The sequence below is a fragment of the Triturus cristatus genome, chromosome 1_2, assembly GCF_964204655.1.
Source record: "Triturus cristatus chromosome 1_2, aTriCri1.1, whole genome shotgun sequence".
NCBI classification, from domain to species: domain Eukaryota; kingdom Metazoa; phylum Chordata; class Amphibia; order Caudata; family Salamandridae; genus Triturus; species Triturus cristatus.
In genome coordinates this window covers 854,578,538-854,597,012 of record NC_140580.1, presented here as the reverse complement: position 1 = coordinate 854,597,012, position 18,475 = coordinate 854,578,538, and the positions used below count along the sequence as shown (strand labels likewise).

The 18,475-nt window shown below is 50.6% G+C and overlaps 1 protein-coding gene across 14 annotated transcripts in view; it reads left to right on the top strand.

Moving 5' to 3' along the window:
- Nucleotides 1-18,475, top strand: part of UBR4 (ubiquitin protein ligase E3 component n-recognin 4) — a 1,980,383-nt gene that overhangs the window by 1,616,705 nt on the left and 345,203 nt on the right. For all 14 annotated transcript variants that reach the window (XM_085609056.1, XM_085609055.1, XM_085609054.1 and 11 more), the window contains 3 exons: nucleotides 12,470-12,557; nucleotides 13,878-14,071; nucleotides 15,753-15,992. In XM_085609056.1, coding sequence (XP_085465182.1) covers nucleotides 12,470-12,557; nucleotides 13,878-14,071; nucleotides 15,753-15,992 — 522 coding nt within the window. The remainder of the gene's footprint in view (nucleotides 1-12,469; nucleotides 12,558-13,877; nucleotides 14,072-15,752; nucleotides 15,993-18,475) is intronic.

Below are 18,475 nucleotides of genomic sequence, written 5' to 3'. Positions count from 1 at the left end.
GGGAAGAGGGCCAAAGGTGTCCCCCTGTCTCTGAGCATCGCAAGGCCTGAGCCCCACTCGCTGATTCAGCCTCACTCGCTTTCTTGCCAGAACCTGCAGCCTCTTTTTCTAGAGACCGATCTACATTGAAACGAATCGGGCTCCTGACACCGTTTTGCACATTGCACCTGGCTGCCCTCGTGCTGGTGGTGTACTGTTGGTGCCGTCTTGGATCTTGCCCACCACTCACCTTAACTTCTGGAGATTGGTCCTGTTAGTCAATGTACTGTACCTGTTTGCATAACTTGTTCTTCCTACCATAGGATAACATTACAGAACTCAGAAATTGCTCTGTGTTCACTTTTTCAAGTGAAAACAATTCATATATAAAAATGTACTTCCCTAAACGATTTTTCTCTCATACCTAAAACATATATAAATAGACTTGCTATTTTTATAATTTGATGTGGATCTCCTCCTTGAGTTTTGTCATTTATTAATCATTGTGTGTATTTGTAAATGTCTTGCACTCCTCTGTGTTAAGCCTAAGGCTGCTCGACCACACTACCCCCTAAAAGAGCACATTGGGATTGCATAGCAAGCCCCTGTCCACTAGTACAGGAACCCCTGAACTCGTTACACGATAAATCAGATTTTTGATATATCACGTAAAGAGCCAGCTGTGAGAAGCTGGCCTGGTATATGCTGTCCACTAATTTAAGTGGGCACCTTGTACCAGTCCAAACAACCCTTATTGATGATTAGGTTAAAGACAACCTTTATTGAAAGCTATCCTAGTGGTAGCTATGGACAGCAGCTTTCAGGGTAAGTCTCGAAGGAATGTAAAGCAGCTTGTTTTACCAGATCAGAACCTCCTGAATGACCATTTGAAAGGAGAACCACTCGAGATATATAAAATATATGAGATTAGAGCACAAAGCATACAATATTAAATCATTAGAAAGACAGTAAATAGCACAATGCACAATGGGCTCCAGGGAGAGACCGAACCATATACTAAGAAAGTGGTATAACAACCACGACTTAACTAGATACAGTGCCTAGAGCACGTAGAAACGCTGGAACCCCAAGAAACCACCCAGAGTAGTGACACAGGGGATCCACGGAGGACGGGTGCAGTGTGGGAACACAGGTGCGAGCTCCGTACAATCCTATGGGAAAGTAGTGTTTGGAAATTTAAAGATTAATGGACACTTCGGAGAGGACTTTAAGCAAACCCTTTCAAACATAGAAGGTTCTAAGGCCAGCACCTCTGAGAGTACCAAGATACCCGTGTTACCTGTCCCAGAGGAGCCGGGTGCATAGGGGTCAAGTGATGTCGGAAACCTTCGTCGTTTTCAATGGCGTGATGCGAAAATGTGCTGCTGCCGAGAAGATGAAGTGTCCGGATGCATCCAAGCCTGTATCCGAGGTGAGAAGATCCTGAAAGCAGAGGGGACAGTGTCTGGGTCACTTCTGGGTGACCAGGGGCACGATAGATGAATGCCCACTGATGTCGGGTGCTTCAGGTGAGAAGATGCGAGGCTTGACTCTGCAGCCACGGGAACCAGGAGACGTCTGCGGCAACCAACGTCTGGAGGTGAGCTGTCCCACGAAGGATGTTGAGTGCTGGGGGGGTCAGTGTCTGGATCAAACACCAACAAGCCTTGGCAACTGCAACCCACGCGGGCAGTGGAAATAAGCTTCGATGAGGACCAGCAAGGTCCTGGGGACTCTCCAAGCTATGGAGAGTCAGGGCACGTCTGGAGCAACCAGGAAAGCCCAAGGAAAGTCAGTTACCTTCACAGGGACCTACAGGCCAACGGACCAGGGATCGCGAAGGGACCTAGAGCTGAATCACAGAATACCAGACCACAGAACACTCGTGGAGTGTAGGCCGGAAATCTTCGATGGAAATACTGCTCGGGGTCAGGACTACAAGAAGCCCAAACACAGCCTCAGGGATCGCCGAAAAGCATATGCTGCTGCAAAAGTACACAGTGCACAGGGGTCCAGGTTGCACGGTCCCCACGAGGGATACTGGTCTCAGAATTGCTGAGAGAGCGGCTCGACCTCAGAGACCTCGGGAAGCCACCTCTTGTGTTGCAGAAATCTTCGGAGTCCTCAGGAGCTCGGGAGATGCAAACCGGCCAGATGCGTTTAAGGTGCCTGCCTTGCAGGGGAGTAACTCCTTTACTCCAAGGGAGATTCTTCAGTCATCAGCATAGTGTAGATCTTCGAAGTTCTTGGTTTCTCTAGCAGAGTTTAGTCCAGGTAAAATCTAAAGTCCTGTAGTCAGGGTATCCTACTTTATACCCAAGGAAGGGGTGGGACAAACTCTGGGGACCCATCTATGGAAGGGTCAGGACAGAGGGGTGGCTACACCCATGTCCTTTGTCCAGTTTCGCCCCAGAGCAGGAGCAAATGTCTCCTGCAACAGGTTTGAACTGGACAGATCCGGGAGAGCTACCCCTTTTTAGTCTTTTTTGACTAAATCTTTTTTGATCACTTTTGATCCTTGTCTGTCGACATCTGGTGCCGGTAGGATGCCTGGGTTCAAAGCTTGCGAGGATTGCCATCGACTGATGTCGGTGACCGATCACCACCGCCGGTGCCTCTACTGTTTAGGCCCCGACCACGACGCGGAGTCGTGCTCCGATTGCCAGGCCCTGACTTCGAAGGCTCGGCGGGAGCGGTCCCGCAAGCTTCTCGAGCTTCGCCACTCGGCTCCGCGTCGTGCGCGATCCCGGTCCAGGAGGAGGTCCAAGGATCGCTCGCGGAGCCCTAGCCGACGCCACCATCGATCGTCGGGCTCCAAGTCGTCGGGTAAGTCCAAACGCTCTAAGAAGTCCAAGAGGCGACATCGCTCTTCGGACTCCCCTCGCCGGTCGCGCGACTCGGCCGAGGGTCCGGGTGGTTCCACCCCCGCGGCTCCGGCAGAGCCGCAGGCGCCGCGCCCGTCCCCATACCCTCCGGTCCCTGGGACTAACGCGACGCCGGCGGAGATCAGTGCCTTCCTCTCGGCCATGAGGAGCCTGGCCCCGCCGTCGACGCCCGCTGGCGCGCCTTCGGGCCCCGCGGACTCGACTGGGCGACCTTGCCTGCCGGCGGCTTCGGCCCCGGCGCCGTCGACGACTCCGGTCTCGACGCCGCAGGTCCCCGCGGGGCCCATGCCTGGGCCCCCGTCGACGCCGGTTGACCTAATCACTCCTCCACCGGCGCCGGCGAATGAACCACCGACGCCGCCACCGCCGGCGCAGACGCCTACACCTCCGGCGCCGCCGACGCCTTCGGTGCCGACTCTGGACGGCGTCCAACCCCAGTTTAGCCCTATTCCAGACCCGGCGCCGCAACGGCGTCGACCGACGCCGCGTCCGGCGCCGCTTGAGACCTATCATCTCTACAGTCCGGCTCCGCTCATTTCTCCTGTTTATCAGGAATCGGAAGACGGGGGCGACTGGGAGGGGTTCGAGGACCCTATGGCTGTTCAGTCGCAGCTTTCACAGGACTGGGCAGATGAACTGGGGGAGGCCAGTGGTCTGGATACCTCGCCAGACACTGGATTCACTTCTCCTCCGACTGTGGCTTCGGAGGAGGGTGCAGCATTTTCTGTGGTGCTGCGCAAGGTGGCCGCAGACCTTGGGCTCGAGCTGCCTGCCCTGGCTGTGAGGACTAACATCCTCACTGAGGTGCTTCAAACCGCAGCAAGCTCCACTGAGCCTCTGCTGCCGTTCAATGAGGCCCTCACTGAAGTTCTGCAGGGCACCTGGTCCAAGCCCTCCACAGTTCCTCCTGTGGATAGGAACGTTGCCAGGCACCACTGCCCTGCTCCGGGCGACCCCAGTTTCCTGTCCCAACACCCCACCCCCGAGAGTCTGGTTATCCAGGCCTCTACCTCCCAATCCTCCTTCCCGACCGCTCCGCCGGACTGGGATCCCAAGAGACTCGAGCAGTTTGGCAAGAAACTGTTCTCGTCCCTTAGTTTGGGCCTGCGGTCTTTGAACACCGCCTGTCTCTTGGACCGTTATTCCCATTCTCTGTGGGATACGGTGGAGGACGTGCTGCCCCTGTGTCCGGAGGAGGTCCGGACACGTCTTACCCAGGCTTTGGCCGATGGGAGGGATGCAGCGCGGCACGCCATACGATGTGAGCTTGACACCACGGACTCGCTGGGTAGGGCGATTTCCACCACGGTGGTGCTCCGCCGCCACGCCTAGATGCGGTCCACGTCATTTTCCGGGGATGTCCAGAACACCCTCATGGACATGCCCTTTGATGGCACTCGCCTGTTTGGTGAGAAGGCGGACAGTGCGCTGAACCGCTTTAAGGACTCCCGGGCTACGGCCAAGTCCTTGGGCCTCTCGGCTCCGCGGGCGCACACCTCCGCTTTTCGCCCCTTTCGTGGCCAAGGAAGGGGCGCCTCCTCACGTCCGCCAAGCCACCAGCCGCAGAACGCACCTGCGCGCGGTTGCGGACGTGGTTTCCGCCGTGGCGGATCTGGAGGACGACGTGGTCAGCCCACATCCACCCCGGCAGCATCCGCCTCAAAGCCTTCCTAGTCCGAGCTTTCAGGCCCATTCCACGCCAGTGGGCGGCAGAGTTCGCCATCACCTGCTCCACTGGCGGTCCATTACATCGGACAGGTGGGTGCTGCAAATCGTCCGAAGGGGCTACTCCCTCCCCTTCGAGACGACCCCTCCAGCCATGCCACCGCAGCACCACCGTATCTCGGGGGATCATTTGAATCTTCTCCGCGAGGAAGTTTCGGCCCTCTTGGCCAAGGGGGCTGTCGAGCGCGTTCCGAGTCCAGAAGTAGGTCGTGGTTGTTATTCCCACTACTTTCTGGTTCCCAAGAAGGGCAAAGGGGGCCTACGCCCCATCTTGGACCTCCGGAACGTCAATGCCTTCCTCCGAAAAGGAAAGGTTCAAGATGTTAACCTTGGCTCAGGTTCTAGCTGCCCTAGACCCCGGAGACTGGATGGTAGCGTTGGACTTGCAGGACGCATATTTCCATATCCCCGTCCTGCCGGCCCACCGGCGTTACCTGCGGTTCACGGTGGGCCAAGAGCATTTTCAGTTTACCGTGCTCCCCTTCGGCCTCACCAGTGCCCCTCGGGTGTTCACGAAAGTGATGGCGGTGGTCGCAGCTCATCTGCGCAGATCAGGGGTTCCAGTCTTCCCCTATCTCGACGACTGGTTGTTGAAGGCGGGCTCGCCCCAGGCAGTCGTCTCCCACCTCCAGACTACGGCGGATCTCCTGCATTTGCTGGGATTTTCCATCAACGTGCCGAAGTCACACCTGAGTCCCTCTCAGAAGCTCCTCTTCATCGGAGCAGTTCTCGATTCGGCGCAGTTCCGGGTCTATCCACCGGAACAGCGGGTCCGGGATATACAGGCCCTGATTCCCATCTTTCGGCCTCTATCCTGGGTTTCGGTCAGGCTAGTGTTGCGGCTTCTGGGGCTGATGGCCTCCTGCATCCTACTAGTGCATCACGCCAGGCGGCGCATGCGGGCTCTGCAGTGGGACCTGAAGTTTCAGTGGGCCCAGCATCACTGCAACCTGTCCGACCATGTCTTGATCTCGGAGGGCACTGCACAACAGTTGCAGTGGTGGCTCACGGACCACGATTGGGTCATGGGCAGGAGCCTCTCCCTTCCCCAACCGGAGCATGTCGTAGTGACGGATGCGTCCCTCCTGGGCTGGGGTGGCCATATGGGAGAGGCGGAGATCAGAGGCCTCTGGTCTCCGGCGGAGTCTCGTCTCCACATCAACCTGTTGGAGTTGAGAGCGATCCGACTTGCACTGAAAGCCTTCCTTCCCTCTGTCAGGGGCAGTGTCGTGCAGGTGTTCACGGACAACACCACCGCCATGTGGTATTGCAACAAACAGGGCGGGGTGGGGTCGTGGACCCTTTGTCAGGAGGCTCTGCGCCTCTGGACGTGGCTGGAACACCAGGGCGTCACCCTAGTGGTTCAACATCTGGCGGGCTCTCTGAACGCCAGAGCGGACGAACTCAGCCGCCGGTGCATGATGGATCACGAATGGCGTCTGAACTCCGAAGTGGCGCAAGGTCTCTTTCAGCAGTGGGGAGAGCCTTGGTTAGATCTATTCGCCACCGAAGAGAACGCGCAATGTCAGCAGTTCTGCGCGTTGGAATTTCCAAGGCGGCACTCGCTCGGCGACGCTTTTCGTCACGAGTGGAGTTGCGGTCTGTTGTACGCCTTTCCACCTATACCACTTCTGCCCAGAGTGCTGAAGAAGATCAGGCACGACCGGGCCCAAGTCATCTTGGTGGCTCCGGATTGGGCACGAAGATACTGGTATCCCGAGCTACTCAGTATGTTGACCGATCCCCCGATACGTCTGCCCCTTCGGGAGGATCTTCTGTCGCAGCAGCAGGGGACGGTCCTCCACCCGAACCTGTCCAGCCTCCACCTCCATGCGTGGAGATTGAGCGGCGGCAGTTGATGCCATTTGACTTGCCTCCTGAAGTCTGTGATATCATTCTGGCAGCCAGGCGTCCCTCCACAAAGACGGTATACGCCTGCCGGTGGAACAAATTTGTGGCATGGTGCACAGCAAGGGCTGTGGATCCCCTTTCCGCCCCTCTTTCTGAGGTTCTCCTCTTTCTTCTTTCTCTTGCCCGGCAGGGCTCTGCCCTGGGCACCCTGAAAGGTTATCTTGCTGCCATGTCCGCCTTCTTGCGGCTTCCTGATCAGCCTTCTCTTTTCAAGTCCCCTGTGGTTACACGCTTTCTAAAAGGCATTACTCACACGTTCCCTCCTGTCCCTTTTGTAATGCCTCAGTGGGACTTGAATCTGGTCTTGACATTCCTGATGTGCGCTCCCTTCGAGCCTCTTCACAATTGTCCTCTTCATCTTCTGACTCTTAAGACTGCTTTTCTGGTAGCCATCACCTCGGCTAGACGGGTGAGTGAGCTCCAGGCTTTATCTTCAAAGCCTCCTTTTCTCTCTGTTCATCCGGACAAGGTTGTCCTTCGGCCTCGTCCTTCCTTTCTTCCGAAAGTGGTGACTCCATTTCATCTTGGGCAGTCTGTCACCTTGCCCACCTTCTTTCCGCCTCCGCATCCTTCTAAAGAGGAAGAGAGGCTCCACCGTCTGGACCCAAAACGTGCGCTCTCCTTTTATCTGGACCGCACAAAACAGTTCCGGGTGGACGACCAGCTTTTTGTTGGGTACATGGGCGCTAAGAAGGGGAAAGCTGTGCACAAACGGACCATCTCTCGGTGGGTCGTTTTGTGTATCAAAATTTGCTATTCTTTGGCAAAAAAGGACCCTCCTGTTGGGCTGCGCGCCCATTCTACTCGGGCCACAGCGGCTACTACTGCTTTGGGACGGGGAGTCCCTTTGCAGGACATCTGTCAGGCGGCGACGTGGGCTTTGTTACACACGTTTGCCAGGCATTATTGCCTAGACAGCCAAGTCCGGAGGGATGGCTTCTTTGGCCGTTCTGTCCTCCAGGACTTTCTGGTGTGATCTTGGTTCGCAGACCCACCACCGGGGATGGTATTGCTTGGGTATCTATTCTAAGGTGAGGAATCTAACTAACGTGTTTCTTTCAGATGAACAAGTTACTTACCTTCGGTAACGATGTATCTGTAAGAAACATTAGTTAGTTAGATTCCTCACCGACCCACCCATCCTCCCCGTTCTGCGAACTAACATCTAGGGTTAAGGTTGTCCTTTTCAGGCCCCTAGATTTTATTTTTGGCACCAGTGTCGGTCTTTGCATGGCTCTGCGTTCCTGGCGCGGAAAGCTATGTACAAGAACTGACGTCAGCGCGCGAGGGCGGCGTCTAAGTACTCCGACGTCATTCCGGCGCACGACGCCGACGACGGACGCGGAGCCGCAGACGACGCCTAGCGACTCGCAAGGGGTATTGCTGACGAAAAATCTTCCGGATCCAGTCTGACGCCTGGGGATATTCTAAGGTGAGGAATCTAACTAACTAATGTTTCTTACAGATACATCGTTACCGAAGGTAAGTAACTTGTTCTTTACCAGAGTCACGTACAGAGAATAGGAGCAGGCCGTGATACTTTTCAGTCGCGGTAGATCGTATGAAGAACATTAGAAACAACCTATGAAGTGTTATTGTGGCTACACAGGTTTTCAAATGATGACCATAGCTCCTGTGGTTGTATAAGTTTGGACCAGAACATCAGTTTAGCGGATGAGGCTGGGCCCCGCATTGATTATCCTTAATCGGTTGACTCATATATATTATTGATACCTTCGAAGATTCTATGAAAGGGAGGAGACTGTGTCCCCCCCCACACAGAGAAATACAAGCGAGGTATATTCTGTGCTAAGAAGCTTTTATTGGTAAAGGAGAGATATTCAAGCCTCCGGTCTACCCTAAAGCAGATACAGCTATTTGGGAGATTTGCTATAAGTATCTGCTAGCCTGAAGAAGGTAGGGAATTATAAGATACCACCGAAACGCGTCGCTCTCTCTTTATATCTATAGGAAGGATTCACACAACGATTTGTTATAACAAAGGAGTCTTGGGCTCACGAAGGCATTGGTAACAATATTGGACTTGAGCAGAAGAAGAAAACTTAATGCTCATTGTATATCCATCTATGAACATTACCATCTAGGTTCATGTATCTTGAGTGCCTTTGATAGACAATACATTGTTGTTTGTTCACTTCCCCAAGGATCTTTTAGTTCTCCCATTTGTTATATGGATAGTATGTTTTTAAAGATTTTATATCGCAAATAAAGAATATATTGTATGCTTTCTATATATTGTATTTTCGGACTGTTTGATGCGGATATCTGGTTCTATCGTGTGAATGAGAGTGATTTGGTGTATGCTTCATAAAGAAACCCAAGGGGATCTTTTTCATTTGACACTATGCACAGGGACACCAAATGTGCCACCTGTGCAGACTTCAAACACTCTGAGTGCACCCACCCAGCCCCAATACACTAAATCCTGTCTGGGAGGTGGTCACACCTCCCTGTGACAGGAAACCTATTGCCAAGCCTTCCCCTGCTCGAGCTTGGCTCAGCAGCAGGAGGGCAGACTTGTGTCTGTGGCTGGCAGCTTCCATTTTGTGATGCCCAGGTCGAGAAAGCTGGTACCGGGTAGACTGGTGACCCACAGTAGTGGTTCTACAAGGGAGGAATCATACCTCCCACACCAGCTACTGGTGTGCAGGTATGATTCCAAGGTATTTGACACCAAACATGACATGTTTCTAAGCAGCCGTTTTAAAGTTAGCATTTACCGTGAGGTTATAATGCACTTAAAAATACATGGTTGGCTGCATCACAAAAAACCCCGGAAAATAGGTTCCGAAGGCTGCAGAGGGACTCTGCTCATGCATGGGCACCCTCTCACATAAAACCCAGCACCCTGCCTTCAGGATTGATAAGGCCTGCCATAGGGGTGACTGCTAGGTTTATATGTGCAGTGATTTAGAATAGATATAGTGAACCTATATCTAAGTAAGGGGTGCATCCAGTAGCAGACCTGTGGTGTCAGTTTGAATGGTCTCTCAGGGGTGGCATAATACATGCCGCAGCCCCTGGGAGGCCTCTGGGGTAACTATGCCCTGGGTACATAGTAGACCATATACTAGGGACTGATAAGGATACCCCAGAATCCAATCTGGAGTGTACCTAAAGTACATGCACAACCAATTCAGGGAGAAAGCAGATAAACTGGGGTCCTGATTAGCAGGATCCCAGTCAGACTAGTCAAAAACCAGCAAAACACCAGGAAAAAAGTGGGGGTAACCATGCAGTCAAATTCCACCTTCCTACACCAGCTTCCTATAGGCACTTAATTAAACGTGACACATAAAGTGATTCATGCAAGGGTGACTATGAGGAGGGTAACTCCCTATTGCCAACCTCTGAGAAAATAGCTGCATTAATCTATGCAGTGGAAAATCATCCATCCTAATCTCCACAAATAAGTTTATTGTGTATGTCAAGTAACAGTCGACTTTCTGACAAGTTACAAAAACTGTTAAGTATTATGCAAGAACCGAGGTGTGTGTACATAGTTCAGGTCACCCAATCAATTGTCTCTCTCTTCTTAAACAGTGGAACAGTATTGTAAACTTACTCGGAAACTCTGCTACTCAGTAGATACTGAGGATGTTGTAAGAAAATGCCCTCTTTTTGCATGGTTGCCCCCACTTTTTGCTAAACTTCTGATGTGCTTTGACTGAGTGGGCCCTGGGTTCCTGCCAAACAGGTACCCATGGGCTATGTTCTTTTCCTAAAACTGCATTGAAACCAAAGCCCAATTGGCACTCTTTGGCCACAGGTCAGTCCCTTGTAAATGGTACCACAGGCACCAAGGGCACTGTGGCCAGGGAAGGCCTCTAAGGGCTGCAGCACTTATTGTGCCACCCTTGGAGGCCCTGTACCTTTACACCCACAAACTGCCTTTGCAGGCTGCGTGTTTTGGTGCAGAAAAAAGTGAAGAGTCGACATGGCACACACCCCTGTGTGCCATGCCTACAACCCGCTGCCCTGGCATAGGTCAGCCACCCTTCTAGCTGGTTGAACTATAACAGTGGTGAGGGTACAGTAGCGTGAGCCCTGTATCCCTACAGTGTCGAAGCCAATTCTTAGACATTGTAAGTGCAGTAATGCCATTAAGAGTATATGGTGGTGGGAGTTTGTCATTGTGAACTCCACAGCACCATAATGGCTTTACTGAAAACTGGGAAGTTTGGTATCAAACTTCTCAGCACATTAAACCTAAACTGATGCCAGTGTGGGATTTAATAAAAAATGCACAAAGAGGCATCTTAGAGATGTCCCCTGAAAAACGACTTAACACTAGTGTCCAGGCTGACTGGCTGCTCACCAGTTGCCACCACCAGACATGTTTCTGGACCCCTGGGTCGAGAGCCTGCTGCTCTTGGGGATCTGAAACAATGCACATCCTGGGACGAGGTGCCAAGCCTCCTCCCCCAGCATGGGCAGGGTCCACATAGGGGAAGCGTCAAAGGCTTGCTGCCTTTGTGAGTTTCCCCAGGCCTTTTGCTGCTTCCAGCAAGTGGTCCCTACTGGTTCTGACCCCCCTTTTTAGCGGGAGAATCAGCGGGGAAACCAAGTGAGGAAGGGAGGTTTGCCCTACATACCAACCCCACCCCTCAGGTGGGGGAGGCGAGGTGAAACACAACTCAGTCCCGCCATTTTGCAGATGGGGAGACCCAGCCGACCAGTGTGAGGCGTATGCCCCCCTCCCACTGGAGGGTGGTGAAATAGGGGGTGTACCCACCCCAAGGAAGGGACCCATTGGTCCCAACCTTAACCTACCTGTAATGCCCCTAAATCTAGTATTTATCGGCAACCCTGAACCTTTCCTCCGCAGACAAGAACCAACTAAGAAGGAAGAAGCCGTGCCAAAGTTAAGAAGAGGAGGACGCCTACAGACTGGGCCCTCGCCCTACTGGCCTTCCCCACCTTGAACCTGCAGAAGCAAAATCCCGGTTTGTCCTGCAGCCAGCAACCTCAAGCACCCTGAGGACCTGCCCTGCCTTCCACAGCAAAGACTGTCTCCTGTGAGCACCGGACTTGCTCACAAAGACTCTGGCTCCGGCCAAATCCGCAAGTCTGCACCGCTCTGGACCCGACGCCCATTGCCCAAGTTTGAGTGGCCCAACACCACGAGGAGGTCTACTGGCGAGCCTGACCTGAGATCTGGTGATCTCTGACCTACCTCGAATCTCCCAGCGAAGCCTGCAGCCTCTTTCTGGAGGATCCCCTCGACCACGACCGGAGCTGTAAAGGAAAACCCAATGCCTAAAGACACCCCTGTACCGAAGTCCCACGGCCTTGGGTGGCCCAACCGACGGTGTCCCAGCATCCCCAGGCATCCCAACTTACCTCTCCAACCGGTGGTCACCTCCAGAAGATATCCATCCCTGAGTCTGCATTCGTTGTTGAAACCGGAGATTCCCCATTGAAATCAACAGGGCATCCGACACCAAACCAGCACCCTGTGCTGCTGCGGCTGTATTTTGGGTGCTAAAAACGGTTCCCCCTTTGCCCTAAGTTAAACCCCAGGAGCTTTGCTCCAACAACCTTGTGGCCTGCTCTAATCTAACAGTAATTTCCACTGTATTGAAAGCATTTACAAACCTGTAACATCATTTTCATTCAGCTTGCTTGTATTGTTCAACCTGCCTGACGTGCAGATGTATTATGGAGGTTGGTGTATAGCTGCAGCTGTGTTTGAAATGTGCAGTATCTCCTGGGTACAACTTGGAGTACTATTCACCATTAACATTCTTTATTGTTTTAGTGTATGCTTCTAAAGCCTATATTTGCCTAAGCCTTTAGACTGTGGTGACGTGTTTTACATGCATTTTCAGCTTTGAGACCCTGGATAGTACATTTCTATGGTTTCCAGGCCAGAATAATTGTGTGCTTGTCAAGTTGAAAGCGCCCCAGCCTTTTTGTGAATTAACTCCTATTAATTCTTTCTACAGCACTCTGTCAGGCTTGGTGGAGTTTGATGGCTACTTCTTGGAGAGTGATCCCTGCCTGGTTTGCAATAACCCAGAGGTGCCGCTTAGCGTAAGTCCCTGAGCAAATCTGCTGCATATACAGGAGGCCATATTGTTTCTTACTGCACCAAGCATAAACATGTTCTACCTGTGTCTTACCCAGTTGAGACCACTACAGGCAGAGGTACACAGGATGGCCTTTTTTATTGTGTGGAAAAGGCCTTGGTAGCACAGCAGCCGAGTTGACTGATATTGTGCTCAGAGTGTTCTTACTTTAGCCAGGAACCAAAGTAATGGGACCTTGAGCACAGTTTTCCAGGTGGTTCGCATGTGCAGCTCAGATATTTCATACCAGTGTGCGTGCAGATTGGTCAAGGTGGGACAGTTATTTTGGCTGATCGGAAAGTACATTTTCACAAGACCCAAAGGAATGTTTGCGGTCCGCAACAGAAAAATCTGTCAAAAATACAAAACTTGGAATGTAGATAGAACCTAATGTAGCAAAGACCCTTTTTGTGGTTGATGTCAATCTGTGTAGTGGGTTTTGAAATATTTGCATTACTAAAAACCTGTCAGGCGGGCTATATGTAGACTGTTGGTTTTCAAACCAATTTTTTATTGTCAAACCAACCAAATTGGCTGGGGCAGTTGTTTATCCTGCCACACATTAAGTTTTTTGGAATGGTTACACAGTTGTTTGAGAACCGCTGCATGGCATCAATTCTAAATGATATTCTACACTCCATTAAATGATTCAAAAGCTATGAAAATTGTTTACATTGGCATTGATGTTTCTAGAACCAAAATTAAAAGTGATTCTTCAAACGTTTGCAGATTGAAAATGTACTGCCCTTTTTGTTTAATGATATGATGCTGGTGTTTGCACCCAGATCCCCTAGCATCCATCTATTGTTCACAAGAACTGGTTATATAGTGTAGCAGTAGTTGTGGTTCTGAGGAGCTAAGTGTGGCCTGTTGAAAGCTACGTGCATCAGGATCTAGGATCATGGTAGATAGATGACTGCCCAGAGCCCTTTGGCACACTAGTAGGATTCACACAGTGAGTTTGAATGGGCCAGGGAACTTGGTGTAGAATTTGGCCACTTGCCACGCCCTTTTCCATGCTTACTGTACATTGCAGAAGGTCACACTATGCACTAATCTCACTGCACTCAGCCAAAGGTTATGCACAGCAGCTTCTAGGGACACAAGGACTTAAATCTTTGACATTGTTTAAATTATTGGAAAGGTGTTTATATAATGAAACCCTGGGTTATGGGGAAAGAAAGCTAAATAACTGTGATATTAAATGGCAACAAGGGAGTTATATTGTAGTTGTGCAAAAGAAGCCTGTTATGAGCCTTAGTATATATTTTTTTCTTTTTTTCAGAACATCAAGCTTTCATCGATTAAGGTGGACACCCGCTACACCACCACACAGCAAGTGGTGAAGCTGATAGGCAGCCACACTATTAGCAAAGTTACAGTGAAAATTGGTGACCTGAAGCGAACAAAAATGGTGCGAAGCATCAACCTGTACTACAATAACAGGACAGTACAGGCAATTGTGGAATTGAAAAACAAGTAAGTGATCTAAGGGTAGATGAGAAAGGTTGACAAGCCTGCCAATCAAGCGGCATTATGTCAATACAGTAGTGCAACAATAGCTATTAATGCAGTGGATTCGCGATAATCCTCATTTTTAGTGGTGGTGTTTGAGAAATGTGAAAGGGTTAATGTTTAAGAATTGTATGACTGGTTATCACTTACACTGAGGTTTATTGATCATAGACATGTTCGTTTCGGCAGGGTTGTAATTGTAGTGGTTGTGAAATGCTTCATAGATGGCTGTTCTTGTGTATATTGGAGTAGAAATGTGTATGACGGAGCAGAGATTGTTGTTCAGATGTATAAGGGTACATGGATGCTTCAAGAGATTATGGTTCTGTGCCAAAAGTGTTTTGTGTAATGAGACCAATATTAATGTGGAGATGTATGATTGAGCAAAGTGGTGTACAATGAGGATGTGGACTTGAGGGAGCATATGAAACGGAGATGGTTCTGAGCATGTACGATTAGGCGGGGTGATGTGGAAGAGTTAGGACAGATTTGTTATGGAGATCTATGATGGGGAAAAGTGGTTGTGAACGAGTAGTATGGCACTGTGAGGGTGTAACAAGTAGACGATAGGCAGGCACAGATTAGGAGGTGCATGACAGATCAACAATTTTTGAAGAGTTGTGTAATGGAGCCAAACATTTTTGGAGATGCACAGTTTGGTTTAACATGTGTAGGTGCTTGCTGCAAGGGCTTCTATTGTGCATAGAAGGGTGTTGGATGGTTTGTCATTTTGTTTCTGGTAAAAGAAAAATTTAATAATTAAGTGATTGTCTGAAGTGCTAAGGTACACTGTACTGGTCTGAATACATATAGTTAGTTTGGATTTTAGATTGTGTCTGTTATATGTGAAGGATCAGGATTGGAAGAGTAATGCTTATATTTGTTAGCTAGAGAGTAGTTTGATAGTGTTGCATTGGGAATGGGGTGGCATTTAATGATGACATGAGTTTTGGAAGCAATGTGTTTTATTGGTCCCACTTAAAGCAGCTTGTGGCATGCCTTTCTGCTCACGTAAGCCTCCCAACCAGCAGCGTCCCGTGGATGTAAGAGTGGTGTGGCCGGGGGATTTCGACAGACAACAGCGAGGAAAAATTATTTCATTTTCCTTCGTGGTCGTCTGTCGAACCCTCCCACTCCACCCTCAAACCCGACCCCACCACTCTACCTGCACAGGCCGCTCCTCCTCCAAACGTAGTCTAAACAATTTAAATAAATGTAAATTCCTTGTTAGAAATATAACCGTTCTGAAGTGGCACACTTGCAGTGCAGACAGAAAATGCAAGACTGAAAAGTACAGGATGTAGGATGGATTGTGGGGTTGAATTGGTGGTGATTAACAGTGTTGGATGCGGTGGCTTATAAGGCGCTGAGTTAAATTAAGGATGGTTTATAAGTGCTGTTTTGGCAAGAGCATGGCCTATATGGTGCTGTGTTGTAAAGAGGATGGTTTAAGAGTTGATAGATAAAGGTAGTTTGAAGTTTGGACTTGGAGAAGTATTTAGCTGGCTAGGAATGCGTTATGAGGTGTATAACAAGGCTGTTGACTCACCTAAAGTGAGATCCATATTGTCTAAAGGTCATCTCCAACACTACTTATTCATATCAAGGCAGCCATTTCAGAATAGCTGTTGTCTTCTCCCTTTAGACCTGCACGATGGCACAAGGCCAAGAAGGTCCAGCTTACACCAGGGCAGAGCGAAGTGAAGATTGACCTGCCTCTGCCGATCGTTGCTTCAAATCTAATGATTGAATTTGCTGACTTCTATGAGAATTATCAGGCGTCTACAGAAACACTCCAGTGTCCCCGCTGCAGTGCATCAGTGCCTGCTAACCCTGGTGTGTGTGGCAACTGCGGTGAAAATGTGTACCAGTGTCATAAATGCAGGTCGGTGGCTGATACTTATCCTAAAAACCTTATATTAATCTCTTAAAAATGTGTATGATTGTCATTGTATCAATGCCAGCAAAGTACAAGGCACTTGTATTGGTTATTGAAACTCTAGACACATTGAAATATTGCTTCCTTAATCTCATGTGTTCTAATGTGCATTTATTAAGTTAAAGTATTTCTTGTATAACACAACATGGATTACCAATTAAACTACTGTGGTGAAATAACCATGCAAAAGAGGTGACCTTAAATCGATGCCTCTTCTCATTTGCATTGAAAAATGACAGAAGTGTAATGACAGCAAAAAGAACAGATGATAGATAGAAAGTTGAACAATGCCAACCTTCCCCGCCAGTAACGGATCTGGGTTTAATCCATAGTTTTTCTGTTCATCACGCTACCACACTTTGGACCCACCCATATGCAAATCAGTCTTGACCCTGCTCCTCCTGGGAACAGTCCAGCCTGAACTGCGATGCCTGGTCCTCACTGAACCGGAAACAAGCACCCTGGGACCCGTTTTGGGGTATCACCCCCTCATCAGCCTGGCTAGCTTGAATCCAGTAGCACAGTGAGCACTGGACCCACGCCTGGGCATACCCTTCCCACTTTGGTGGACAAAAGCAAAAGAAACAATTGATAGGCGGATTGGTGAACAATGCAAACATTCACCCCCTGTCACAGATCTGGGTTTAATCCATTGTTTTTTTGCTCAGTACTTCATGCCCACTTTGCCACTGGATTCAAGCTAGCCTGGATGATGAGTGGTAATACCCCGAAACCAGTCCCACGATGCTTGTTTGCTGCGATGGTTTCAATCCCATCCAAGAGGAAGGTACCTGGATCGGTCACGGAGCCATTGGTCTTCATCGCAGTTGAAGTTGTCCTGCCGTTCGAGTAAGTCCCACAAGAAGAAAAGTGAGTAAAAAATTAAAGAGGTCTTCAACTCCACCTCATCCATCAAAGTAATCAAACAAGACAAGGGAGTGTATTCATTCGAGGCCTGGCTCCGCGGTTGGGCCCGCGCCTTGGCCGGCTCTGTGCATCCCCGAGTTTATGGGAGCCAGAGCGAGCCCTGTCAACTCTGCAAATTATCTGAGGCCATGCACCTCATATTTGGGTGGCCTGTCCCCTCAGTTGTGCCTTCGCACCTGGAGGGTTGGGAGGGACCCCCACTGGTTCCCCGCTGATGGGTCCATCCCTGGCACCAGTCGGCCCCTTGGATCCACTGATGTAACCAGACTGGCGCCGGTCATACTATCCTGACCTTCTCCAACGGCGGTCCTGATGTCAACGCTCCTGGCGCCCTCTGGTTGTGCCGTTCCCATTCATATCCCTGACACAGAGCCGAATGGGTGTCATCCAACGCTGACTGGAGCCATTTCCTCCAGGCCAGAGCCTGAGTCCTATCCCTTTGGGCTAAGACTTTTGGAAGATTGGGATGGGCCTCTGGACCCTGAGGAATACCAGCAACTAGACCCTGACATGGATCGGTGTGAGGAATTGGCGGATGCCAGTGAATTGGACACCTCTCCAGATATTGGCTTGGTCTTGGCTCCTGCTGTGACTACGAAGGAGGGTGCCACATTTGCTCTGGTGGTGAGCAGGGTGGCCGAGGACCTGGACTTTCAATTGCTCTCAGTAGCTGTCAAGACTAACGTCTTGACGGCGGTGCTTCAGCCGGGAGCCACCCTATCAGAACCGCTTCTCCCATTTAATGAAGCCCTCATGGACGTCCTTTTTGGGGCCTGGTCCAAGCCATTCACAGGGGATTCTGTGAACAGGACAATTGCCTGCTGCCATAGCCCCGCCCCAGTCCTTACCAGTCCACCGGATAGAGAATCCAAGAGGCTGGACACATTAGGCAGGAAAATATTTTCTCCTGCTAGCCTGGCATTGCGGTCTGTGAACAGTGAGATTCAGTCGTGTAGGTGCTGCCTGTGGTCCTGGAGGAGGCCCGGACCATACTCTCTCAAGCTATGGCTGATGGGATAGATGCAACTAAGTTCATAATCAGATGTTGGCTCTGCTGGACCGACTCGCTAGGCAGAAGGGCTTTCTTCTTCAGTGACCTAAGGCACCACGTTTCACTGAGGACAACTTGCTGTTCAGGGGATGTCCAAGTTTCGCTTATGGACATGCCCTTTGATGGCTCCTGTCTTTTCGGAACCCAGGTGGACTCTGTGCTGGAGATCTTGAAGGGCAGCAAGGCTACGGCTAGGTCCTTGGATCTTTCTATGGCCCTCGTCAACATCGGTCTGCCTTTCGCTCCTTTTGTGGCCTTTACCCACCCAGCCACCATAGCCCACGAGCTCCCCAGGCTTTGCAACCAGTGGGCGTCAGGATACATTATCACCCGTACCATTGGAGGTCAAAACCATCCCATCAGGCCGCTGAGTTCTCCAGAATGTCCAGAGGGGCTCCTTCCTCCACTTCGTGACTACTCCTCCACCTACGACACCCTCTCATGACAGGTT